Source organism: Urocitellus parryii, chromosome 7 (assembly GCF_045843805.1).
Source record: "Urocitellus parryii isolate mUroPar1 chromosome 7, mUroPar1.hap1, whole genome shotgun sequence".
Classification (NCBI taxonomy): Eukaryota; Metazoa; Chordata; class Mammalia; order Rodentia; family Sciuridae; genus Urocitellus; species Urocitellus parryii.
Window position 1 is genome coordinate 129,967,533 of NC_135537.1, and position 24,596 is coordinate 129,992,128.

A 24,596-nucleotide genomic window follows, 5' to 3' on the forward strand; every position below is an offset into this window, starting at 1 on the left:
GTGTTATTCCCCTCCCATCCTACCTGGTCCCCAGCCTTCATGGTGTCCCCAGCGCAGGCCCGACCGGAGACGTTTCCTAACAGCCTTGAGTCGCATAATGGTGAGGGCTTTGGGGAGGCTCTGGGAAGGGCAACGGGCAATGAGGGAGGGGCCTCAGGAGTGGGGTAGGGAGAGAGAGTATAGAGCTTCATTTTGGCCCTTCTCCATCCTCCTGATGTAGACTTTGCCAGCATGGAGCTCTCTGAGGTGGTGAGCAACGCCATCCTGTCTGCCTACAATGGGGGGCTCCTGAATGTGAACTTGAGCTCCCCACCCTCAGGGGATGGGCTGGGATCTAGTGGTGCTGCCACCTCGCCTATCCTTACTTCGAATGACGCTCTGCTCTTTCATGAGAAGTGTGGGACCCTCATCAAACTCAGCAACAATAATAAGACAGCTGAGCGCCGGAGGCCCCTGGATGAATTTAACAATGGGGTCGTCATGACAAACCGACCACTTCGGGACAATGAGATGTTTGAGGTGTGCAAGATCCTGGTTTGGCTGGTGCCTCACCCTCTGGGAGCTAAAGACGGGGCTCAACCCTTGATGCCAAGAGGGTGGAGTCTTGGGAAGAACCAAGGGGTTCCCTTCTCTGCACTTAACTTCTCTGCTCCTTCTGTTTATCATCACTCAATCCCAGATCCGGATAGACAAGCTTGTAGATAAGTGGTCAGGCTCTATTGAGATTGGTGTCACCACCCACAACCCCAACAGCCTGGAGTACCCAGCCACTATGACCAACCTCCAGTCAGGTACCAGCCCTGGGCAGCATGGGACACACAGGCCTGGGGTTACTGAGGTGAAGGAAACCCATACCCTAACCAGGTATCCATTTTTGCTCAGGCACCATCATGATGAGCGGCTGTGGGATCCTAACCAATGGCAAGGGCACCCGCCGGGAGTACTGTGAATTTAGTCTGGATGAGCTGCAGGTGAGGATGGAGCACAGTGTTTTGGGTGAGTCCAAGGGAAGGTCTGGGTACTTTGTGACACTGCTTGGGTACCACATAAAGGTCTTTTCTGTGGCCTAGAGCAAATCCCTTTGTGTTTATATGAGGTCCCTTCTGAAAAGGCAGGGTTGCCCAATAGGCTCTAAAATGAGCCTAGTGGTAGCATTTTTTTTTCCTTTTTCTTTTTCCTTTTTTTTTTTTTTTTTTTTTTTTTGCAGCATGCGGATCAAACCCAGGGTTTTACAGATGCTAGGCAAGCATTCTACCACTGAGCTACATCCGAAGCCCCTGTAGCAGTTATTATGTATAGGGAAATTTAAAAGTTGCTTTAGTTAGCATTGTTCCTGCTATTGAGGCTGTGACCAGAAGACCTGACAACAATTTTAGAGGAGGAAGTTTATTTGGGAGCTCACAGTTTCAGATTCCATAGATGGCCCACTCCATTGCTCTAGGCCAGAAGGGAGGCAGAATATCATAGTGGAAGAGTGGCAGAGGAAAGCAATTAGGAACATGGCAATAGGAAGCAGAGAGAGAGACTAAGCTCAGCTCACAAAATATATACCCCAAAGGCATGCCCCCAATTACCCATCTTCTCCAGCTATACCCTACCTGCCTGAAGCAGTACTCATTAATCTCTATCAGGGGATTAATACACTACGGTTTTCATAACTATCATTTCACCTCTAAACTTCCTTTTTGTGTGGTGCTGAGGATCGAACCCAGTGCCTCATATGTGCAAGGCATGCGTTCTACCACTGAGCCACAGCCACAGCCCTCTAAACTTTCTTTTACTGTCTTATACATGACTTTTGAGGGGACAATTAATATTAAACCATAACAGAAGTTGATGTTTGTAATGGCTTAACTCTGTTCTTGACTTATATTGAGCATTCAGGAAATGTTGAAATTGCCATGTTTGGAAAACAGGGACCCAAGACTTGCCCTGCCTGTCCTCTAGGGTACTGAGACTCATGTGAATATCTTTGGGAACGGATTCCTGTGGAAAAGCGAGATGAGAAGGCCCCAGGATTCTCTGTAGCTAGGTTCCATTCTGAGTTATTTTTCTGCTTTTAATAGGAGGGTGACCACATTGGCCTCACAAGGAAGTCCAATTCTGCTCTACACTTCTTCATTAATGGCATCGATCAGGGTAAGGGGATGCTCAGAGTAGGCTTCTGGCCCAGGACTACCATGGGGTCCAGACCTCATTCTTCTGCCTCTCTGGTGCTTGCTTTTCTTGTGTTTGATTCTTCTGCCCTTATTTTCTTCTGCCACAGGTGTGGCTACCCCATTGACACCCCCAGTGGTGTATGGTGTGGTGGACTTGTATGGGATGGCTGTGAAAGTCACCATTGTTCATAACAACAACCACTCTGATCGACTCCGCCGAAACAATGCCATTCTGCGGGCGCTATCCCCTGAGGGTGCTCTCCGACGTGCTGCTCCTGCTGCCCAGGCAGAACCTGAGCGCCTGCTTTTCCACCCCAATTGTGGGCAGAAGGCAGCCATTACCCACGAGGGACGCACTGCCCTGAGGCCCCAGTATGGCCCATGGGTGGGGAGAAGCCTGAAGAAGAGGCTCTAATGGAATTGGGGGTGGGGGGTGGGATGGTGATGGGGGAAGCAGAAGGAATCTTGTCTGGGAAGTCCTAGACAGAAAGGTGGGAAGCCTCCCAGATCGTGAGGTCTGGTTGGTTGGCTTGGGGCAGTGGATGATGGGTAGGTGTGACTGGGCTAAGCCTTGGCATATTCAAGAGTAGGTACTAGAATCTGAACTTCTCTTTGCTGTGTTCTCAGTGCCACTGATGACTTCAATCATGGAGTGGTGCTCAGCAGTAGAGCCCTACGGGACGGAGAGGTATTCCAGGTGCGCATCGACAAGATGGTGGACAAATGGGCTGGCTCCATTGAGATTGGTGTGACTACTCACAACCCTGCCTACCTCCAGTTGCCCTCCACCATGACCAACTTGCGCTCTGGTGAGTTTCCAAGAAAGGTAAAACTGCTAGGATAGGGTCCTAGAGAATAAGTTGTTCCTGCAGCTCTGACCCTTGTTCTCCAGCCGCTTTCTTCCTTATCACATGTATGATGATTTGTCCAGTGGCTGGGGAGTGCCACAAAGGCAGGGCCTGTCGTTACCTTTGGAAACTGCAGTTCTTCTTGTCCACTGAGAAGAAAGCCAAATCTCAAAGGAAAGCCACAATGTGCTTTTAGTTTAGAGGAGTCTCATGGATTATGCTTTGTAAAGGAAAGGAGCGGGGCTGGGGATGTGGCTCAAGCGGTAGCGTGCTTGCCTGGCATGCGTGCAGCCCAGGTTCGATCCTCAGCACCACATACCAACAAAGATGTTGTGTCCGCCGAGAACTAAAAAATAAATATTAAAAATTCTCTCTCTCTCTCTCCTCTCTCACTCTCTCTTTAAAAAAAAAAATAAATAAATAAATAAAGGAAAGGAGCCCTGCCTTGCCCCTCATGTACTCTGCCATTCCTTTTCCTTGTAGGGACCTGGATGATGACTGGGAATGGGGTGATGCACAACGGGACAACCATCCTGGATGAATATGGGCACAACCTGGACCGCCTCAAGGTGGGAGGGGGGTACATTGCCTGGGCGCAGCAGAAAGGGAGCCAGCAAGGTGGGGTGGATGCAGAACCATCCCAGGCCGGAACTCTGCCTGACTCCTCACTCCAGCCCCAACTTCTTCCAAGGCAGGGGACACGGTGGGTGTGGTGCGGCGAGAAGATGGGACTCTCCACTTCTTTGTCAACGGAATGACTCAGGGTCCTGCTGCCTGGAATGTACCCCCAGGCGTCTATGCTGTCGTCGATCTCTATGGCCAGGCAGCTCAGGCCACCATTGTGGATGACGTAGGTGAGGGCCCAGCTGGGCTAGGGCAGGAGGTGAGGGTGGCCATAGGAGGCCTTAGCAAGCCTTAGAGACACCTGGAAACCTAACAGGTGATGTCCATTCCTGCAGAGGTACCTCCAGTCCCTGAGCCACTCCCTGAGGGAAACAACCAGGTATCTCCAAGCTCCCCATCCTCAGGGGCTGGAGGTTCTGACCTACGCTTCCACCAGCTGCATGGAAGTAATGCCGTCATTACTAATGGAGGTCGTACTGCACTTCGGCACAACTGCCGCAGCGAGTTCAATGATGCCATTGTCATTTCCAACCGGTCAGTCCCTGAACTTTTATATTCCCACTATCCTTCTGCTTCCCTAAGTAGGACCTCAATGACTACCACTTTCCCTGGCAGGGCCCTTCGGGATGGAGAGCTGTTTGAAATTGTCATTCAGAAGATGGTGGACCGCTGGTCAGGCTCCATTGAAGCTGGTGAGAGGGGTTTTCTATGTGTGGTTTAGGGCATGTGGATGCCTGTATCCTGGAGAGTTAGATTTGACCTTTCCCTGCTTCTTCCCAGGAGTTACTGCTATTCGACCCGAAGACCTCGAATTCCCCAACACCATGACAGACATTGACTATGATACATGGATGCTGAGGTTGGGTTGCCTTCTCTTGGGACCAGTTTGGTGGGGCTCAGTGGAGCTGGCTAGGTTCAGGGAATCAGGGTTTGGGCCTATAATGGTTACCAACAATGGCAGACTTAGGGGATATGACTGCCTCTTCTGTTAAATTTTGGGAATCCCTCTCCAGTCTTCAGGGGCTCCATCCTCCTTCCTTTTAGGGGAGTCTTTGCTTTTCCTTGGGGAGATCTCAGGGAAAGGAGGACAGAATTATATGTTGGGCCAAGATCAAGACATATTCCTCCCCCACATCCAAGACACTGGAGAGCTCTTTATTTATTTATTTATTTTTGTTACTGAGGATTGAACCCACGGGCACTTAACCACTGAGCCACATCCCCAGCCCTTTTTTATATTTCATTTAGAGATAGGGTCTCTGATAAGTTGTTTAGAGCCTCTCTACATTGCTGTGGCTGGCTTTAAACTTGCAATTCTGCCTCACCCTCCTGAGAAGCTGGGATTACAGGCATGTGCCACTGCTCCTGGCTGACTGGAGGGCTCTGACATGCAGAAACTGAGCAGGAGGCCATGTGGGGATGAAGCAAGGAAGTTGACCCACCCCTTCTGCTGTTCCACAGTGGTACAGCCATCATGCAAGATGGTAACACAATGCGCAACAACTATGGGTGTGACCTGGATGCACTGGGCACAGGTGCACGCATTGGCATGATGCGAACTGCCAAGGGTGATCTGCACTACTTCATTAATGGCCAGGACCAAGGCGCTGCCTGCTCAGGATTGCCTCCGGGTAAAGGTGACTACTCTGTGGCTTCTGGCCAGCCACCCTCAGCTCAGGCTGCCTGGGCTCTCAGGTTTCTGACACCCTCCTTTCCTATGCAGAGGTGTATGCAGTAGTAGATCTCTATGGCCAATGTGTCCAAGTGTCTATCACCAATGCCACTGGCCCCATGGACAATAGCCTGGCGACCAGCAACACTGCCACTGAGAAGTCATTCCCCTTACACTCCCCAGGTACCTATTGTGGGCCTAAAGGATCCTGTTCAAGGATGCTACAGGATATGGGAGGGAACAGCTCCATAGGATAAGCAGTTAGGAGGGTTGGGGAGTATACCTGGAACATAGAACCTGGACACTTCCATGCCACCCAGGGGCTGCATACCATGCCTTAGCCATTCCAGGTTTGGAAATGATTCTTGTGGTAAAAAGACGGGTCAGGAGGTTCTGAGGAGTAATCATGGAAGGAGCCTTATTGTCTACTTGCTGTTTCATCTTAAAAGTTTTACTCTCTATACTATTTGAACTTGCTGTCCTAATCTTACTCCTTTCTCTATCCATAGTGGCTGGTGTGGCTCACCGATTTCATAGTACTTGTGGCAAGAATGTCACTCTAGAGGAGGATGGCACAAGGGCAGTGCGTGCCACTGGCTATGCTCACGGCCTTGTCTTCAGCACCAAGGAGCTCAAGGCGGAGGAAGTTTTTGAGGTGGGCTGTGGAGATGGGTGGGGTGCTACTGGCCCATCATCGCAGCCAACTAATGTTTTCTTTCTCATAGGTAAAAGTGGAAGAGCTAGATGAGAAATGGGCAGGTTCCCTCCGGCTGGGACTGACCACACTGGCACCAGGGGAAATGGGACCTGGAGCAGGCAGTGGCCCAGGGCTGCCTCCTTCCCTGCCAGAGCTCCGGACTAAGACCACCTGGATGGTCTCCAGCTGTGAAGTGAGGCGTGATGGGCAGCTCCAGAGGATGAACTATGGCCGGAATCTAGAGAGACTTGGGGTGAAGCACCTGACTCTGGAGCAGCTGGTGAGGGGTTGGGAATGGAGTGTCAGAGAGAGGTTTTCTGAGCATTTCTTTTTCCCACATTGGACTTAGGTGGGTAGCCGTGTAGGCATTCGTCGAGGAGCAGATGACACAATGCACATCCTAGTAGATGGAGAGGATATGGGGCCTGCAGCCACTGGCATTGCCAAGGTACACCTAATAGCTTCCTTGGGTCCTGAGAGTGGGCTCTGGGGTGGAAGCTTTGTGCTGATCTCTGACTTTCTGAGTCTTATATTTCTAGAACGTGTGGGCTGTATTGGATCTATATGGGCCAGTACGCAGTGTGTCCATTGTCAGTTCCACAAGGCTGGAGGAGCCAGAAGGCACCCAACCTCCTTCCCCCAGCTCAGACACCGGCAGTGAAGGCGAGGAGGATGACGAGGGCGAGGATCATGGCCTGGGTGTAAGAGGCTATAGCAGGGGCTGCTGGCCAGTTAATGGCCATTGGACAACAGATTCTCCAATTGCAGGGCAGAGGCTCACACTTGAGCTCTGTGTGTGCTCCAGTGGGGTGGATCAGGCCTGCCATTGGCCCCTCATGCAGCATCATCTCTTCTTCCACACCAGGGCCAGAATCAAGTTGGTATTATGCCTGCAGCCTTTGAGTTCCTGGAGAACCATGGGAAGAATATCCTCTTGTCCAATGGAAACCGTACAGCTACACGGGTGGCCAGCTATAATCAGGGCATCGTTGTCATCAGCCAGCCTCTGGTGCCCCAGCTGCTAGTCCAGGTGTGCCCTGCTTCCTTGTTCCCAGCTCCTCTTGCTCCCGCCATGAACAACCCTCCAGGAAAGGGCCTTTCTGCTGCAAACCAAAAGATATGTCAAAAGTTAACCAGGTCAATGAAGCCCTTAGTAGCAAGAATCCTTATAGAGGTGATAATAAGACCAAGGCTTAAAGAGGGGAGAGAGGGGGGTTGGGATTGTGGCTCAGTGGTAGAGTGCTCGCCTAGCAGAGGTGGGCGGGACCCAGGTTCGATCCTCAGCACCACATAAAAATAAAGGCGTTGTGACCATCTACACCTAAAAGTAAATAAATTAATATTAAAAAAAAAAAAAGGGGGAGGGAGGGGGACTGGGGTTGTAGCTCAGTGGTTGAGGGCTTGCCTGGCATGCGTGAGGATGCCAATAAAGATATTGTGTCCATCTATAACTAAAAAAAATATTTAAAAAAATATGACTTTATAGTTTCTGGTCTCTCCAAGAATCAGAAAGGACAGTGGCCCAGGCCACTCTTTGGGAAGTATTTCCCTTCCTGGCTGGGGTGAGATCCTTGTTCTGCAGTGTAGGTAGGTGGCCTCTGCCCAGAAGGCTGTGATTGTGGAGTAGTTCCTTCTCCTGTAGGTGCGGATAGACTTCCTGAACCGACAGTGGACATCCTCCCTTGTCCTGGGAGTCATCACCTGCCCACCTGAGAGGCTCAACTTCCCTGCTTCTGCCTGTGCCCTCAAACGGGCAGCCTGGCTACTGCGGGGCCGTGGTGTCTTCCACAATGGTCTCAAGGTGAGTGAGGGAGAAGAGAGAGAGCGTCAGGTCTCTTAAGTAGGGAGGAGTTGGACAAAAGGAAGAAGTAGAACTCATAGTCCTGGTTGTAGGATAGCAGATCCGAAGAGGGTGGAAGTTGGTGGGGGGAAGGGGCAAGGGTATGAGTGTCCTTATCTGGTCAGTCTCAGCCCTACTGCTTCCTCCTACACAGTTGACAGTATTATAGTTATTGAAGTGGGGGTAGAGCCTAGGCAGTGAACAAGGTTGGAGACAAAGCCCAGGGACAGAAAACTGAAAGCAGAATGAAAGGTGGGTTGTCTGCTGGTGATGGAAGTCTGAAGACAGTAGGTCTCTCCTCCCAGATCTGTGAGAAGTTTGGGCCAAATCTGGACACATGTCCTGAAGGCACCATCCTGGGACTGCGGCTAGACAGCTCTGGAGGACTGCATCTCCATGTCAATGGGGTGGACCATGGGGTAGCTGTGCCAGATGTGCCCCAGCCTTGTCATGCACTTGTGGACCTCTATGGGCAGTGTGAGCAGGTTAGTGGCAATGGGGGAGGCAGTGCCTGGGAGACTGGGAAGTTTGAGGTACATAAATCAGCAGCCCTTGGGGGTTGAGAAAGCTTTGGCTGACCACCCCTTTCCTCTACAGGTGACAATTGTGAGCCCTGAACCAGGGGCTGCCAGTGGAAAGAGTGCTGGAACCCAAGGGGACATGGAAAAAGCAGACATGGTGGATGGTGTGCCAACCTGAAGGGACCAAGATCCTACACCCCCACCTGCCCCATTCCAATCCTTCTAGCCCAGCTTCTGTGACCTCTGCCCCCTCTATTCCCTCAGGTATTAAAGAGAGCGTGTGCTGGGGTCCACAGCCTGCTGCTAGCCCTCTAAAGAGTTGCGAGTATCATGCCCTTTGCTCCCGCTTCCAAGAACTGCTGCTGCTTCCTGGTAAGTCCCTGCCCCCCCCCCCCGAATTTGCCTCATTTCTATGGCCAGCTGGAGGGCAGCAGCAGGACCCAGGGTGGGAACCTTAGCACCAAGCTGGACACTCACTGTCCCACAGAGGATTATTTCATACCTCCGCCGAAACGTAGCCTATGCTACTGTGAGTCTTGTCGGAAGCTTCGAGGAGATGAGACCCACAGGCGCCGAGGGGAGCCTCCCCGGGAATACGCCCTGCCCTTTGGCTGGTGCAGGTTCAACCTCAGGTATGTATGAGCCAAAGCCATACATGTTCCCTATTGCTTTTTACCCTCATAAGAGAGTCCCAGCGGGTGCATGTAAAAACTGGTAGAACTTCCTGAGTAGGGAATGACCTTGGGAAGCCAGTGACCTTTGTCCTGTCTGCTTTTGTTCTCTTAGAGTGAATCCCCATCTGGAAGCTGGGACACTAACCAAGAAGTGGCACATGGCATATCATGGGAGCAATGTGGCAGCTGTACGGAGAGTGCTGGACCGAGGGGAGCTGGGAGCAGGTACTGTAGAGCAAGCAGGGACAGGGAAGCCCTAGCTTGGGGTCCCTGGGAGGAATCACAAGGGCCATCCTGACCCACCCAGCTCTCCTTGCAGGTACTGCCTCCATCCTGAGTTGCCGGCCCTTGAAGGGAGAACCTGGGGTGGGGTTTGAGGAGCCTGGTGAGAACTGTGCACCTCCCCGGGAGGAGCAGCCCCCTCCAGTGCTGCTTTCCCCCTCCCTTCAATATGCTGGGGCTGAGACCCTAGCCTCCAAAGTGCAGTGAGTACACAAGATGGGGGGTGGCTCTGGGGTTTTCAACCTAGACGGGGTCCTAGAACCTCTTGGATCCTCATGATTTGTCTCCCATCTCATACCCTGGCTTGTTAGTTGCTCCTCCACCTGAGCCCTTTCTTCACTCATTCATTGAAGATACCACTTACCACATGCTATCTGAGTGAAGGAGAAAGGAACCTTACTCTGTTGTAACTTACCTTCTCTAGAATGTTTATACATAATGAGTCTTTAGGATTTTTAAGGGTGAAAAGTAGTATGGAAACAAAAGGAGAGTGGAGTGAAGCAGATGAGCATTGCACTTGGAGTGGGCATATTAAATAGGATGTCAGGATAGGCGTTCATTAAAAGGTGAGGTTTGAGCAAAGCTATGAGGAGGGCAGGGAAGGAGATTGCTAAGCAGTCTTTGGGAGGAAAAGCATTACAAGTAGAAAACTGCTGGAATTTAGCACTTAGTGATGAGAATACTTCCAAGGAACAGCAGGCCTGTGTGGTGAGCAGTTAGCAAGGTGGAATGGTGAGGGGGCCAAAGGCCTCACTCTTGGCTTCTACTTTTTGACAGATTCCGGGATCCCAAATCCCAGCGGACGCACCAGGCTCAGGTGGCGTTCCAGGTGTGTGTGCGTCCTGGCTCCTACACCCCTGGCCCCCCTTCTGCTGCCCTCAGAGAACCTCCTGACCCTCACTTCAGCCCAGCAGAACTTGAGTGGGTCACTAAGGAGAAGGGGGCCACACTCCTCTATGCGCTGCTGGTGCGGGTGGAATGAAGGGTGAGACACCACTACTACAAGCACAGTTGGGCCTTGGCCCTAAAGAGTGATGACTGCCATCACCTCATTCCAGTGACTCACGGCATGCACAGGTGCTGTCCTAGCAGACGCAGGACAGATTCAGAAAGGAAGTGAAGCACCTCTCCATGTCCAGGGGTCCAGCACAGCTTCCTCTAACGAGAGGGAGCTCGTGGGGAGCCCATTCCAGGCCCTGGGTCCTTCCTTCATGCACTGATTTGGGGAACACGACTCCCTGTTACTCCCCTCCCCAACATCACTTAATTTATTTCCGTTTTTGTTTCTGGTTACTGTGAATCCCAGAGGAGTCTCTCCCTGAGCCCACACGAAGCTGCTTTTTCCGGGGCCATCGGGCGGGAGTGGGGAAGGAAGGGCGGGCGGGGGAAGCTGCGGGCCCTCTGTACAGTTGTTACCGACTGATTTCTAAGGAGCCAATAAATACGGTCTCAGAGCATCCGCCTCAGCCTCTGTCTCGCGCGCCCCCAAGAGCCCGCGGTCCCAGGGCCGCCCGGTGAAATGAAGGGCTGCTGGCACGCAGCCGGAGCCTGCCCAGACCCCAGCTGCCACAACGGAGTTTGGACTCGCGGGCATCCGTCCCCGCGCGCTTCCGCATTTCCTTCCTGTCCAACCCGCAAGGCCGGTTGCCGCCTTGACTCCGGAAGGATTCGTTCGGGCCGCCGGATGTGACGCTAAGGCCAAGGCGCGCCAGAGGCCGCGGAGAGAGCATCTAGAAGGTGGGTAGGTAGGGGTCGATGCCTCGGGGGTTCGAGGGAGGGGCGGGGGCGCCGAACCATGGACCCTGTGCCGCCAGCATGCGCTGGGGCTGTGACCCGGCGGAGCTGCGTGCCCCCGAAACACGTGACCCTGTCCGAGAGCTGACCGCACCGACAGGCTTCCGCCTCGTCCCGGCTCAGTTTCCACTAAGTTCCTGCCTCCCTGCAGGCACCGTCTGAGGTCTGGCAGTCAGTGACAGAGCAGGGCGCCCGCGGTCCGAGCGCCCCCGACAGCACCATGCCCGCGCTCCTGGAACGTCCCAAGCTTTCCAACGCCATGGCCAGGGCGCTGCACCGGCACATCATGATGGAGCGGGAGCGCAAGCGGCAGGGTGAGCTGGGGCCAGAGCGATAGAACTTACGCATGGCTAAGGTGTCTCAGCTGTCCCAGGACTACTCCCACCCATGGGCTGAGCAGTGCGCCCGCAGGCGAAGCTAGAGGGAGGGAGGGAACAGCCCCCCATTAGTGTGGGAGTAGAGGCCTGGTCCAAGTTCCAGAAGCCAGAGATGGGTAGGACCTTGGAGAGCTACTGCCAAATACACAAGTGGTGGGATAATGGCGGGATATGTAAACTAATGAGTTTCACCACCCTGCCACTTCATTTTGGCTGATTTTTCCAGAGGAGGAAGAGGTGGACAAGATGATGGAACAGAAGATGAAGGAAGAACAGGAGAGAAGAAAGAAAAAGGAGATGGAAGAGAGAATGTCACTAGAGGAGACCAAGGAACAAGTAAGCTGTCCCTGATTGCTCCAAGCTCTGGCTTTTTCCCTTGGTTCTCCCTGTCTTACCTCCTTTCCCCTTCCCTTCCAGATTCTCAAGTTGCAGGAAAAGCTTTTGGCCCTACAGGAAGAGAAGCACCAACTTTTTTTGCAGCTCAAGAAAGTTTTACATGAGGAAGAAAAACGGAGGCGAAAGGAGCAGAGGTGGGATCGGAGAGCTAAAAGTAAAATTGGGATAAGGTGGATTGGGTAACAAAAGAATCAATGTTTAATGGCAAAAAGGGGGTAACTGCCCTTGGTTTTCACCTATCCTTCCTTTCACTCCAGTGACCTGACCACTTTGACATCAGCTGCATACCAGCAGAGCCTGACTGTTCACACAGGAACTCACCTCCTCAGCATGCAGGGTAAAGACTAAAGAAACCATTTGACAGAAAGTGGCTCCTCTTGGAGGTTGAGGCATCACAAAATCCCTCTCCCTTTCTAGGGAGCCCTGGAGGACATAATCGCCCAGGCACCCTCATGGCAGCTGACAGAGCTAAACAGATGTTTGGACCCCAAGTACTCACGGTGAGAAAAATGGATTTGAGCGTATAGCTCTATTTCTTCTCTTTACTGCTTCATCCCAGGCATCCTGGTCACCAGTGTTCAAGTCACAAACATAACCAAGCACTTATTGTAAGGGCAAGTAGGGCAACGATGTATACAGAAGTCCTTGAATTTGTTTTTAAGGACTTTACAATCAGTTCTCACCTTCCTCCTTAGACCCGCCACTATGTGGGCTCAGCAGCTGCTTTCCCAGGAACTCCAGAGCATGGGCAATTCCAAGGCAGCCCAGGTGGTGCTTATGGGACTGCTCAGCCCCCACCTCACTATGGACCCACACAGCCAGCCTATAGTCCTAGTCAGCAGCTCAGAGGTGAGTAATGGAAAGAGTGGGGTGGCTTTCCTGAAAGCCCACAGGTAAGGGTAGAGCAAAAGGAAATTCTAACGGGCATGCCTCCTCCCTTCCTCAGCGCCTTCAGCGTTTCCTGCAGTGCAGTACCTATCTCAGCCACAGCCACAGCCCTATGCCGTGCATGGCCACTTTCAGCCCACCCAAACAGGTGATAATATCCTAGGCAGGAACCCCTAGCTCCACAGGTCCCACCTGCCCCATCCTCTTCTTTCACACACCTCTCTTCCCCACCTAGGGTTCCTCCAGCCTGGTGGTGCCCTGTCCTTGCAAAAGCAGATGGAGCATGCTAACCAGCAGACTGGCTTCTCTGACTCAGTAAGTAAAGGGCCTTGGGAGGTTGGAGGAAGGGCTAGGCTAAGGGGAGCCCCAGTATGCTTCAGGTAACTTTGTCCTCTGCAGTCCTCCCTGCGCCCCATGCACCCCCAGGCTCTGCATCCAGCCCCTGGACTCCTTGCCTCCCCCCAGCTCCCTGTGCAGATGCAACCAGCAGGAAAGGTAAGGATGGTAACCAATATCCCAACACTGCCAAGCAAACAGGATAGGTGGCTCACACTTTTTGGTTGTCCCTTCCTCCTTCAGTGTGTGTATCAGTAGGGGTGTTAAGTGGAAGGGAGGGTATATTCACTGACAAAACCCTCCTTTCATAACCATCCAGTCAGGCTTTGCCACTACCAGCCAACCTGGCCCTCGGCTCCCCTTCATCCAACACAGCCAGAACCCGCGATTCTACCACAAGTGACCATCAAATTATGTCTTCAACCCCATCCCTCCATCCCCCATGGGTGAGGGTCTTTCTTCCCTTTATGTCCCAGGCCAATAAAATCTACCTGCCACTGCCCCTGGCTGCTGCTCTTTGTGTCACTTCCCACCCAGCTGTCTGGAATATGCCTAGGCTGCTTGGAGGGTGGGGGGGATGGCTGGTAGATTAACAAGTCTATTCTGCCTTCCAATTATTTCCAGTCAACAAACACCCATTTAACTCAAATAAGCAGCTGACTTGGGGGGCTTCATATTAAACTTGTAGTTTTATTCAGGTTTGATTTTAACAAATGTGTCGGGGAGAGAGCCCGCAGGAAAGGGTAAAGCCCATAGGGGCAGGGCCCTCCCAGATGCCTGAGGAGGGGGCAGGTCCCCTCCCCTCTACTCCTCTTCCCTCCCCCGCATGAAGGGACTTGGGGAGAGATACAGGCAGGGGAGGGGGCTGGTCCCTGTTCTGTAGGGTTGGTGCTTGGATTAAAGGGCTATGGGGGAATAGGAGACCAGACCAAGGACAAGTGGGGGGTAAGGACACAAGGACCATTTGCCAGAATCCACAGCTTTCTGATTCCAAATTGAATTAAAAAAAAAAAAAAAGAAAAAAAAAAAAAAACCAAACCACAAGCAGTACCCATCCTTTCTCCCCCACCAGGACTGTAGTGCAAGGGGAGAAAAGGAAGGCAGCTTCACCAAGGCCATGGCTCCCTTGCTCCTGGCCAAGGGAGCTAGGTGAAGGGCAGGGGCTCCCCGACAGATTGAGGGGGTGGGGAAAACCAAAATAAAACGTCAAATAAATTGTGTAGGAGTCGTCCAGCCAAGGGTCCAGCCACAGCAGGACCTGGCTGGGGGAGGGGCCTCTGCAGGCTTGAGGATCGCTGCTGCCACCACTGCCACCCTGAGTAAGAGAGAAACCAAGTTAAGACAGAATAATTAATACCTTCAACAAGGGTGGAGAGAACAGGACCAGGATGGAGACAGAAAGCAAGCCTGGCATGATTACAAGATCAGAAATAAATTTGATGAGAACAAAATACATAAAGGGGGACAGTGAGGGCTTCATCACTCTCACCTGGGAGCCAGTTATTTTGCCATGGCCTTGATTGCAACAGCTGCCTCCTCTGTCATGGCAGACAGCACCGTGATCTGGAGAAGAAAAAAAGGATAGTTAGGAGATACCAGAAGCTGGAGAAACAGCAAAGCTGAGCATACAAGGGAGAAGAGAACAGCATACCAGGATCTCTTCTCCACAGTCATACTTCTGCTCAATCTCCTTGCCGAGGTCACCCTCGGGCAGACGAAGGTCCTCTCGCACCTCCCCACTGTCCTGGAGCAGTGATAGGTACCCATCCTGGATGCCAATCAGCTGGGGGCAAACAGAGAAGGAAGTTGAAGACAGGCCCAGGTAGGCTGAGGATAAAGGGTCTGATGAACAATTTGGAAAAAGAGCAAAATATCAAATACCCTCTCCCTCCTCTCCCACAACTTCTGGTCAATCTGTATTTTGCACCCGTGAACCACTAACCCATCCTTATCCTGTACACCTACATACCTGGAAGTCATTCCTTTTGATGTTGGGAACATCCATATTATGAGTTGACGGGCAGATATCTTCATATTTCTTCCCAGTAAAGATGTCAATACCAACCAGGTGGACCTGTGTATATGCATCACAAAGAGAAACCCAACCAACTCTAGGACGGAGGAGATAAAGGCTCATATAGTTACTAGCTGATGAAGGAAGTCAGTCTACCTCGTCAGGGCAAAGACAAGCAAAGTTGGAAATGAACCAAGAAATACTAAAGCCAAAAACAAACAAATTCTGAGGCTAAAAGACCACCACAGGTCAAGGTGGTAGAGCAGGTGTAGGGAAGTCCATTACCTTATCAAAAAACACTGACAGAGAATGCTAGGAGCCTAGGGGTATAGAAGGAATCCTTGGCAAAAGAGTTTCTGGACACCCATGTAAGGGGCTGAGAATTTTGAGAATAAGGTAGAAGGGGAAAAAAGTCTGTTAAAAGAATTGGGGAAAACAAACTTCAAGATCAAAAAGAACTACGTAGTTAGGGAGTAAGGAAACTAGAGAAAGAGCTACGCATTAGGAGGATCAATGTCAAGTCAATAAAACCACAAGAAATTCAACAAGAATGAATCAGGTTTAACTTCTGTGGAAAAAGAAAAACTCTGAGGTGACAAGGGAAGCACTAGTGAGAACACTAAGACCAGAGAAAACAGGGAGGCTCAAGGAATTCAAGGAGTGGGCATGGGCAGGTAGAGAGAAATGGAGACTGCATCAGAATTCCAAAGGGAAAGGTAGAACTGCAGAAAGAAGCGGTTTGAAAAGCAGAAGTTTGAAAATTCAAGCACACTGGAGCCTTTCAAGGGAATGCTACAGTCTGTGTTAGGACCAGAGAAATTCACCAAGCATAGTGATGTAAACAGTACCTAACAAAGGCCCAAGGAAGAAACAAAAAAAGTGAATGCCAAGACCAAGGAAGAAACAGCTGAACAGCCAGAGCATAAAGGACTGAAGAAAAGTCAAAGGACCATGAAGAAATGTCAAGAGACTGGCACAAAAATGGAGAAAAAGGACTACCAGACAATGATGGGGGTACAAAAGGAGGCTGAAGGCTGGGAGCAGGTGTAGTCTGAATGGGTATAAGGGCTGAGTGCTAAACAAAAGGACTAAGACAACAAACAAACAAACAAAAAACCCAAAAAACCCACACACAACTAAAGGCAGGCAGGGGTCAGGACTGAAGGCAGCTTGCTGCCAGAAGCCCTATGTATATATGAGGTGTGGGGAAGGCAACATGTGAAAGTCTAACCTTGGCATGGCCATGCTTGCCAGTCTTCGAAGTAGACATCTCGACGATCTTACAAGGCCGGCCTTTGAGCACCACAAAGCCATTCTTACGTAATGCTGAGCACTGCATTGGGAAGGTGGCTGAGGCCCCTGCATCTCCTGTCTCGAAGTCCAAATCATCTGCCATTTTAAGAGGCTTCGATTCCAACTAAAGCCAAGAAGAGAACTGGGGTCAGGAAAGATAGAAGTTAACAGGACCTCTAATCTATTCCATTTCTCTTTGGAAACACTGCTGTTTTCCCCAACCCCTTATTCCACTACCCACCTATAATAAAAGTCAAAGTTCTTGGACTAACTACTGACTGGGGTCAAATACACTGGAGAACTGGTGTGTGTAAGTAACGGTGGAATAGCTGGATCCTCCCCCAAATTAAAGTTCAAGTGGTACTTGGGAAAGGAAAGGTCCAGGGACTTAAGATGCCAAATCTGAGATGAGGAAAGTCCTACTTCCTGGGGTGGGGAGGACTCAGGTGTTACTTGCCACTGAAACCAACCACCCCTCTTCCCCACACTTAGCCAGAGCTATAATTAGGTGAGCAGCTATGAGCCAGCAAAAGGGTGGGGCTAATGTGTGTAGGGGGGAGGGTGGAAACCGGAGGACAAGGCCCCACCCGGCTGTTACACCCCCCCACCCCTATCCACACACAAGCCAGTCACTGGTACAGGAAACCACAAGGCCTCTTTGGGGGATTCCCGCCTCTCCAACATGCACTTGCAGTCAAGGGGGTGAAAGTAGTTTCCTAAACCATCCCCCTGCCAAACACCTCGATCTCGGTTCCCAAAGGGAACCCAGCCTCTCCTCGAAGGCCCGCCCACTTTTCCCAGGATGCATCGGTGCTGTCGACTTTTTAGGCCCGTCCTGTGCAGTCAGAAAGTGAGAGAGTAGGGGGTGGTGAATGACAATAAAATGAAAGCAAAGGGTTGGTAGTAGTGAGTAGTAAAAATCACCCTAGGCTGAGAATTAGGAACTCTAACACCAAGTTACTCCCAAAACTAGACACGAGGAAGACCACTAGTGACAAAGTGAAGACAGCAGACTTCAAGGCGCTGTCGGCACGTGCCTAGAGAGGAGGGGAACTCAAGTCCAATCACTCAAGTTTCCCAATTTCTCCAGCCTCGCAGTTCTAAGAGTGCCACTTACATCTGGCTGACCGCCTCACTTCACGTGAAGACTGGGAGAAAAGCTCCAGACGCCCATGAGGCTGAGAAACGCTAACATATGCCTGCAGCTGGCCCTCCGGGGTGATCGAAAACTAGTCCTTAAGGTTCTCCCACTATCCAAAATTCCAGGTTCCCTCTGATGCCAGGGAGGACGAGCTCTCCCTGCGCCGGGGGTTGCAGGCTCCCGCCCACCATGTGGCCGCCCGGGGCTTCCGGTGGCCGGGACCTGGGGGGAGGGGTCCCCGCGCTGCCATGCGGACCCGGTCCACATTCGGCCATGCGGCCTCCGACCCCGAGGGCAACTTGCCATGGGGGGGCACTTCCGGTGCCGCGAGTGCCCCCCTCCCCAAACGCTGCGCCAGGCCGGCGACTCGCTGCCTCCCCTCCCCCCGCCAGCCGCCAACCCCCCCTTCACATGCGCTCTCACGGAACAGCCCCCTCCCCCACCTCACGTGGCCGCGCGGAGCCCGGTCCTCAACGACCCTGGGACCCTTGCCCCGACGGGGCTGATCTGGCCCCCGGCCCTCTCCCCGGAGCAGCCGCCTGGCGGCCTCTCCCGCGTGGCGGCCTCGCGGCTCGCCGTCCCCCGCCCTGCGTCGCTCCAACGTCACCCGGCCGGCCCCAACCGTCACCCCGCGCGCCAACCGGGCCGCGCGCCCGCGCCTCTCCATACCTCGCGCCGCTCCCCGACCAAACCCATGCGGTGGTGGCCGCCGCTCCCTTCTGCCCCCTCCCCGACCCCCGTATAGTTCCATCTCTCCTTCCCTGCTCAAGCAGAGGTTCCGCGCAGGCGCGTCCTGCCCGCTCTCACCTCGCGCGAACGCACTGACTCGACCCCGTCCGCTCGCCGCGAGCCCAACCGCTGCCTCCGAGCCCGCTACCGCCGCCGCCGCCGCCTCTACCGCCGCCGCCGCTGCTGCACACGGGTCTTAGTACGCAGGCGCCGACTCCCCACTGACCAACCAAGCAGCCCTATGACAGCCGCGCAAGCGTGCTCTCCGGCTCCTCCGCCCTCCACCCCCGCACTGCGCAAGCGCAAAGACCCTCCCCGATCTCCACCCTCTGTCCCACCTACCCATCCAATGACGCGCAGACGTGACCCCGCCCCTCACAAAACCTGAACCCCTCCAACCTGTCAGCAACGCGCAGGCGCACCCGGTTTTTTAATCCCTTCAACCTCCGCCTCCCTCCCCTAGATAAACCACCCGCCCTACCCGACTGTATTCGCGCCTGCGCAATAAGGAGCCCTGCACTCCACACCCTCTGAAGGAAACGCCTCGGTTTCAAAACGCATGCGTGTTGAGAATCTTAAACGCCCCTTCCACCTCAGACGTCGTTTGTACGCTGGGCGTTGAAAAGACCACGCCACTGTACCGCTTGCGGGGTCTAGGACGCATGCGTCTTAGGAAACGCCCCACCTCGGCTTTAACTGGACTTAAACGACCCACACGTTTCAGAAAACGCGCTGTGGGCTGGGCCCCTTGCCTCAGAGTCCTTTCTCTCAGTTCCACACATGCGCGAGAGATCGCTTTTCGCTCCACTCATTTAGCGCGATGTGTGGTCGGGTTACCACCCATTTCGGCTTCAGTTTTCATCTACGACTTTGCTGTACCATAGAGTTTCGCTGGAAAGACAGAGCGGTCCCGTTCCAGCCACCATCTTGTTTAAGCCCCGGTCTGCGTTCCTCCCTGTGGCTTCCATAGATGCAGTTCTACGCCAGATCCTAAATAAAGAGACATAGCGTTTTTCCATCTGCGATCTGCGGTTTCCAAAGAATTATCTACAATCCCCTTAGAAAAATTTTATCTGTAAAGAAGAGTGATATTTACATTGCATTGACATTCTCTAAATCATAAAAGATGACTAAGAAACTGGAAACGACCTTTCCCACTAGGAGTTTATTTCCTGTTGCTTGTCTTAGGAAAGAATGCTGCTGCTTTTCCAGAAACATTTTAGTTTTCCTCTAGTTCCTACGTTTCCCACTATGGCCTTGACTACCTTGATATGCCCGTTAGGTGGATAGCAGTACTGTCAAGCGACTAAAGATCTGATCATGGAACCCCAAACCCTGAATCTGGTTCTTGTTTGTGGCTTTTAGAAATTACTTAAAATCGTTCTGTCTTAATTTTCTTCCCGTAAAATGAGAGAAATAATGTTGTCTAAACTTCTAATTCACCAGGTTGTAAAAACCCCGTGAAATGTGTGAACTGCAAACGAATTACTACATTCGTGTAGCACATTACACTATCACCTCCAGATCTTTCCATTCAGTTTTCTGAAATTCCTGTCCTTTGCCCAAACAACAACAACAACAACAACAAACTTCTTGGGAACATTGTTTAAAACTCCAGTTCTTGCTCTTTTTAAGACGTAAGGTTCCTATGGCACAGCAGTTCCACTCCTATGCATATACCCAAAGATTTCAAAACAAACTTGGACTGGGGGAGGGGGTAGCTCAGTGATGAGAGGGTTTGCCAGCTCAAATCTTTGCATGTGACTGTTCACTGCTGCACTTTAATTACAGTATCCAAAAGGTGGAAATAACCCAAATATCCAATAGATGAATGGATAAACAAAATGCATTATACCCTTATAATGGAATATTATTCAGTCATAAAAAGGAATGGCATAACTTATAAATGCTACAGCTGGATGAACCTCAAACATGCCGAGTAAAAGTCAGCAAAAGGTCATATTTTCTATGATTTCATTGATAAAATTAATTATCCAAAATAGGTAAATTTGAAGAAGCAAAGCTGATAGGAGGTTGTCAGGTCCTGGGAGAAAAGGAGAGGAACAGCTTAAGGGACATTACTTTAGTGATGAAAATGTTTTGGAAGTAGTTGGAGGTGTTGGTTGCACAACATTATGAATGCACAAAATGCCACTGAATTGTTCACTTTAAAATGGTTGATTTTTTAGAATTGGGGTTGTAGTTCAGTGGCAGAGGGCTTGCCTGGCATGTGTAAGGCACTGGGTTCTATCCTCAACACCACATAATAATAAAGTGAAGGTATTGTATCCTTTATACAACTAAAATGTGTGTGTGTGTGTGTGTGTGTGTGTGTGTGTGTAGAAAATATAAGGTGATGTGGCAATCAAGGAGGCTTGAAAGCAAGGCAATGGAATTAGCTGCACCTATTAGACCATACAGCTCTAAGAGCATAGTGCATCCCGGTGAGGTAGCATACACCTGTAATCCCAGAGGCAAGGGAGGGAGGCTGAGACTGGAGAATCCCGAGTTCAAAGCCATCCTCAGCAATTTAGCAAGGCCTCCGGAACAACTCGGTGAGACCCTGTCTCTAAATAAAATACAAAAAAAGGTCTGGGGATGTGGTTCAGTGGTTAAGTGCCCCTGAGTTCAATCCCCGGTACCAAAAAAACAGCATAGTTCATTTGCCTTCAGGGTAAAAAAGTCCTGTCTGTCTTCCTTTCCAGAAGAATTTGAACTATTAATAATCCTGGATTAGGACTTCCCTTAAAACTATAGGAGAATCTCTCTTGGACCTTCTTTTCTAATTTACATGCTCAGCATTCTTCCGTTCACATGAAAGTTTCTTTCTTGAGAACTTGTTCAAAAAACAATTGATTGGATTATGACTAACTTTTATAATTTAAAATGTTTTTACATATTTTTACTGTTGAATTATAACTATACATAATGGTGGGATTCATCCTTACATATCTGTACATGCACACAGATTCTAATTTATTTTAATGACATTCATACCCCTTTTCTATCTTGTGACACACCTATTCACCAGATTAGAATTTAGAGATTCTTTAAAAGTTTCCAGCTACCCTTCAATAGATTTTCAATGGCTTTGCATGACATACTAGCAATAGAGTTCATTCATTACTTCCTCATTTCCTTTCTGAAAAGGTAACATTTACAGAATACCCATATTTTGCTAGAAAGAGGTCTGCCAACAGTCTACTTCTGTTTGGTTAGACTGCTCTGGTAGACTTTTAGAAACTTCAATTTTTTTGTTGGGGGGTACTGAGGATTGATTGAACTCAGCAGCACTCAACCACTGAGCCATATCCCCAGCCCTATTTTGTGTTTTATTTAGAGACAGGGTCTCACCCAGTTGCTTAGCACCTCCCCATTGCGGAAGCTGGCTTTGAACTCACAATCCTCCTGTCTCAGCCTCTCGAGCTGCTGGGATTACAAGGCATGTATCATGGTTCCTGGAAGAAATTTCATATTTTGATTGATATATTTTTTTCACTCTGCTGGGGATTGAACCCAGGGTCTCATGCAAAACTAGGCAAGTACTCTGTCACTAAGGTACATTCCCAGCCCAATTCTGAAATAATTTTAGATTTACAGAAAAGTTACAGTAGGATAAAGAGTTCTTTCGGAAGCACCATTGAAAAGTTTGAATGGGAACCAGTAGTGTGGTAAAGGCTGGTTGTATAAGCTATAATAAAAAATAAGAACCAATTGTGCACATCTCTTACCAACTCCATGTTCAATAATGTTTAATTAGTAGCTTGAAATTAGCCATGGTGGAAGTGTTTGCACCCACAGAAATTGGCAAGTGCTACGAATCAGTTTCCTTTATCAGAACTGGTTGTTAAACATTTAGCAGGCCACCACTGATTGGGTCCACTGAAAGGGAAGGGCAGATCTGATATATACAAAATAGAGTTAGGTCAGGATAGTCCATAAATGGAGTAAGAGACCAGATACAAGAAAGCTCTGAGAAAGCAGTCATGAAAGTTCAGGTATCTATCAAGAAATGAGGTTCTCGGGGCTGGGGATGTGGCTCCAGCTGTAGTGCACTCACCTGGCATGCGTGCGGCCTGGGTTGGATCCTCAGCACCACATACCAACAAAGATGTTGTGTCCGCCAAAAAAATAATAAATAAATAAATATTAAAATTCTCTCTCTCGTGCTCTCTCTCTCTATTTTTTTATTTTTTTTTTTTAGAGACACACACAGAGAGAGAGAGAGAGAGAGGGAGAGAGAGAATTTTTTAATATTTATTTTTCAGTTCTCGGCGGACACAACATCTTTGTATGTGGTGCTGAGGATCGAACCCGGGGCCGCACGCATGCCAGGAGGGCGCGCTACCGCTTGAGCCACATCCCCAGCCCTCTCTCTCTCTCTTGAAAGAAAGAAAGAAAAAGAAAGAAAGAAAGAAAGAAAGAAAGAAAGAAAGAAAGAAAGAAAGAAAGAAAGAAAGAAAGAAAGAAAGAAAGGAGGTTCTGGGTGTAGTGATGCACTCCTGTAATCCCAGCAACTCAAGAGGCTGAGGTAGGGCTGGGGTTGTAGCTCAATGGTAGACCGCTTGTCTAGCATGTGTGAGGCACTGGGGTCAATGCTCAGCACTACATAAAAAAGAAACAAATAAAATTAAAGTTAGGGCTGGGGATGTGGCTCAAGCGGTAGCGCGCTCGCCTCAGCACCACATACCAACAAAGATGTTGTGTCCGCCGAGAACTAAAAAATAAATATTAAAAATTCTCTCTCTCTCTCTCTCTCTCTCTCTCTCTCTCTCTCTCTCTCTCCTCTCTCACTCTCTCTCTCTCAAAAAAAAATTAAAGTTATTTTGTCCATCTACAATTTTTCAAAAAGAGGCTGAAGCAGAAGCATCACAATTTAGAGAGCAACTAAACTTAGTGAGATCCTATCTCAAAATAAAAAATAAAAATGGCTGAGCATGTAGTTCAGTGGAAAACCACCCTAGGGATCGATCTCCAGTACCAAAAGAAGAAGAAGAAAAGAGGCTCTGAACTAGGATTTCTTGAGGATCTCCAGAAATGAGTTAGGGCTGGGGATGTAACTCAATGGGAGAGCAATTACCTGGTATATAGGAGCCCTTGGGTTCAATCCCCAGCACTGAGAAGTGGAGTGGATGGTTGCGTGGGATTTGCTGAGGAAAGTAAAAATAAGAATAAAGGAGCCAATTTGGGGCATGCCTGTAATCCCAGCAGCTCAGGAGACTGAGGAGGAGGATCCCAAGTTCAAAGCCAGCCTCAGCAAAAGCAAGGAGCTAAACAAGTCAGAGAGACCCTTTCTCTAAATAAAATAGAAAATAGGGCTGGGGATGTGGCTAAATGGTCAAGTGCCTCTGAGTTTAATCCCCAGTAACCCTACCAAGAAAAGGAGCCAATTGCAGTGCACCTATCTGTAATCCCAATTACAACCAGAGGTATTGGGGCAGTAGGATCACTTGAGCCTAGGAGTTCGAGGCCAGCTTGAGCAACAGAGGGAGATGAGACTCTGTCTCTTAAAAAACAAACAATTTTTTAAAAATCTGGGTGAGGTGGCACATGCCCATAATCCTCATGACTTTGGAACGTGAGGCTGGACAATTGCAAATTTGAGGACAGCCTTAGCAACTTAGTAAGAACCTGTCTCAAAAAAAAAAAAAAAAAAAAAAAAAAAAGGTCTGGAGATGTAGCTCAGTGGTAGCATGCCCCTGGAGTTCAGTATTCAGTACCAAAAAAAGAAAAAAAAAAAAAAAGGTATGGAGGAAGAGGAAGATGTGTTTAGTGAATAAAAGAAAGAGTCATGTCAGGGTTGGGGTGTGGGCAGAGATATTACTTGAAAGGTAAAGCAGGGAAGGGAGGCCTCAATGTGTGCAAAGAAGCTGGACCCTTTTTTCTCTTACTGATTAGAAAGGCAAAGCCAATCACTGATGTGCCTCTGTTCTAAGAAGTTCCCACCAGCCATGGATGACAGAGGAATCAAAATCAGTCATACCAGAAGCAAGAGACCATTGGAGAGTCTCTGAGAGTAGCCCAAGTGAACATGTAGGAAGGCCTGGACCAGGGCAGTGAGGCAGGCTGGGTATGTGAGGCAGGGAGACAAAAGATGAATATCTGAGACATTCTAGAGACCTGGTTAATTGAATGAGGAAGTTGAAGGCACAGAGTAATCAAAGTGTGGTCAGGAGCTGGGGTTGTAGCTCAGCGGTAGAGTGCTTGCCTAGCATAGTGAGGGTTTGATCTTCAGCACCACATTAAAAAAAAAAAAGGGTGCTGTATCCATCTACAACTAAAAAAGAAAAAACAAAACATTTTTTTTTATA

At 50.1% G+C, this 24,596-nt stretch overlaps 3 protein-coding genes across 8 annotated transcripts; 2 read left to right on the forward strand and 1 right to left on the reverse strand.

Moving 5' to 3' along the window:
- Positions 1-38: 38 nt before the first annotated feature.
- Neurl4 (neuralized E3 ubiquitin protein ligase 4) lies at positions 39-10,708 on the forward strand. Of its 3 annotated transcripts, XM_077800689.1 has the most exons (28): positions 39-100; positions 221-249; positions 397-519; positions 680-791; positions 883-971; positions 2,067-2,139; positions 2,267-2,531; positions 2,787-2,968; positions 3,491-3,576; positions 3,699-3,861; positions 3,967-4,165; positions 4,247-4,323; positions 4,412-4,490; positions 5,093-5,268; positions 5,355-5,486; positions 5,813-5,958; positions 6,029-6,253; positions 6,350-6,448; positions 6,540-6,701; positions 6,866-7,030; positions 7,643-7,801; positions 8,146-8,325; positions 8,438-8,525; positions 8,626-8,733; positions 8,849-8,993; positions 9,148-9,260; positions 9,355-9,520; positions 10,095-10,708. In XM_077800689.1, exons 1-28 carry the CDS (start codon positions 40-42, stop codon positions 10,297-10,299), a joined length of 3,807 nt encoding a protein of 1,268 aa, XP_077656815.1. In that variant the 5' UTR covers position 39; the 3' UTR covers positions 10,300-10,708. The 3 variants fall into 3 exon arrangements, with proteins under 3 accessions (XP_077656815.1, XP_077656813.1, XP_077656814.1); XM_077800687.1 differs by having other exon boundaries at positions 221-519; XM_077800688.1 differs by having other exon boundaries at positions 221-519; positions 5,093-5,262.
- Positions 10,709-10,987: 279 nt separating this feature from the next.
- Positions 10,988-13,600, forward strand: Gps2 (G protein pathway suppressor 2). 3 transcript variants are annotated; one of them, XM_026390632.2, is made up of 11 exons: positions 10,988-11,054; positions 11,263-11,425; positions 11,715-11,824; positions 11,906-12,018; positions 12,142-12,221; positions 12,302-12,384; positions 12,580-12,733; positions 12,831-12,920; positions 13,008-13,087; positions 13,172-13,267; positions 13,428-13,600. In XM_026390632.2, the coding sequence occupies exons 2-11, from the start codon at positions 11,332-11,334 to the stop codon at positions 13,509-13,511; spliced, it is 984 nt and encodes a 327-aa protein (XP_026246417.1). In that variant the 5' UTR covers positions 10,988-11,054; positions 11,263-11,331; the 3' UTR covers positions 13,512-13,600. The 3 variants fall into 3 exon arrangements, with proteins under 3 accessions (XP_026246417.1, XP_026246419.1, XP_026246418.1); XM_026390633.2 differs by having other exon boundaries at positions 10,997-11,058; XM_026390634.1 differs by lacking the exon at positions 13,172-13,267.
- Positions 13,601-13,778: 178 nt separating this feature from the next.
- Positions 13,779-18,580, reverse strand: Eif5a (eukaryotic translation initiation factor 5A). Of its 2 annotated transcripts, none has more exons than XM_026390630.2 (6): positions 18,364-18,580; positions 16,354-16,539; positions 15,078-15,182; positions 14,760-14,891; positions 14,598-14,671; positions 13,779-14,423 (listed from the first exon to the last, which is right to left on the reverse strand). In XM_026390630.2, exons 2-5 carry the CDS (start codon positions 16,516-16,518, stop codon positions 14,609-14,611), a joined length of 465 nt encoding a protein of 154 aa, XP_026246415.1. In that variant the 5' UTR covers positions 16,519-16,539; positions 18,364-18,580; the 3' UTR covers positions 13,779-14,423; positions 14,598-14,608. The 2 variants fall into 2 exon arrangements, with proteins under 2 accessions (XP_026246415.1, XP_026246416.1); XM_026390631.2 differs by lacking the exon at positions 18,364-18,580 and adding an exon at positions 18,000-18,117.
- Positions 18,581-24,596: the final 6,016 nt, after the last annotated feature.

Bases quoted from the DNA above. Each gene is read 5' to 3' on its own strand.
- Eif5a (XM_026390630.2), bottom strand. From the start codon at position 16,518: ATGGCAGATGATTTGGACTTCGAGACAGGAGATGCAGGGGCCTCAGCC. The intron at 15,183-16,353 runs GTTAGACTTTCA...GCATATACACAG, and splicing joins GCAAGCATGGCCATGCCAAG to GTCCACCTGGTTGGTATTGA. The intron at 14,672-14,759 runs GTATGCTGTTCT...TTTCTTCTCCAG, and splicing joins ACTGTGGAGAAGAGATCCTG to ATCACGGTGCTGTCTGCCAT.
- Gps2 (XM_026390632.2), top strand. From the start codon at position 11,332: ATGCCCGCGCTCCTGGAACGTCCCAAGCTTTCCAACGCCATGGCCAGG. The intron at 12,734-12,830 runs GTGAGTAATGGA...TCCCTTCCTCAG, and splicing joins TCCTAGTCAGCAGCTCAGAG to CGCCTTCAGCGTTTCCTGCA. The intron at 13,268-13,427 runs GTAAGGATGGTA...ATAACCATCCAG, and splicing joins AGATGCAACCAGCAGGAAAG to TCAGGCTTTGCCACTACCAG.
- Neurl4 (XM_077800687.1), top strand. From the start codon at position 40: ATGGTGTCCCCAGCGCAGGCCCGACCGGAGACGTTTCCTAACAGCCTT. The intron at 3,577-3,698 runs GTGGGAGGGGGG...ACTTCTTCCAAG, and splicing joins ACAACCTGGACCGCCTCAAG to GCAGGGGACACGGTGGGTGT. The intron at 4,324-4,411 runs GTGAGAGGGGTT...GCTTCTTCCCAG, and splicing joins GTCAGGCTCCATTGAAGCTG to GAGTTACTGCTATTCGACCC.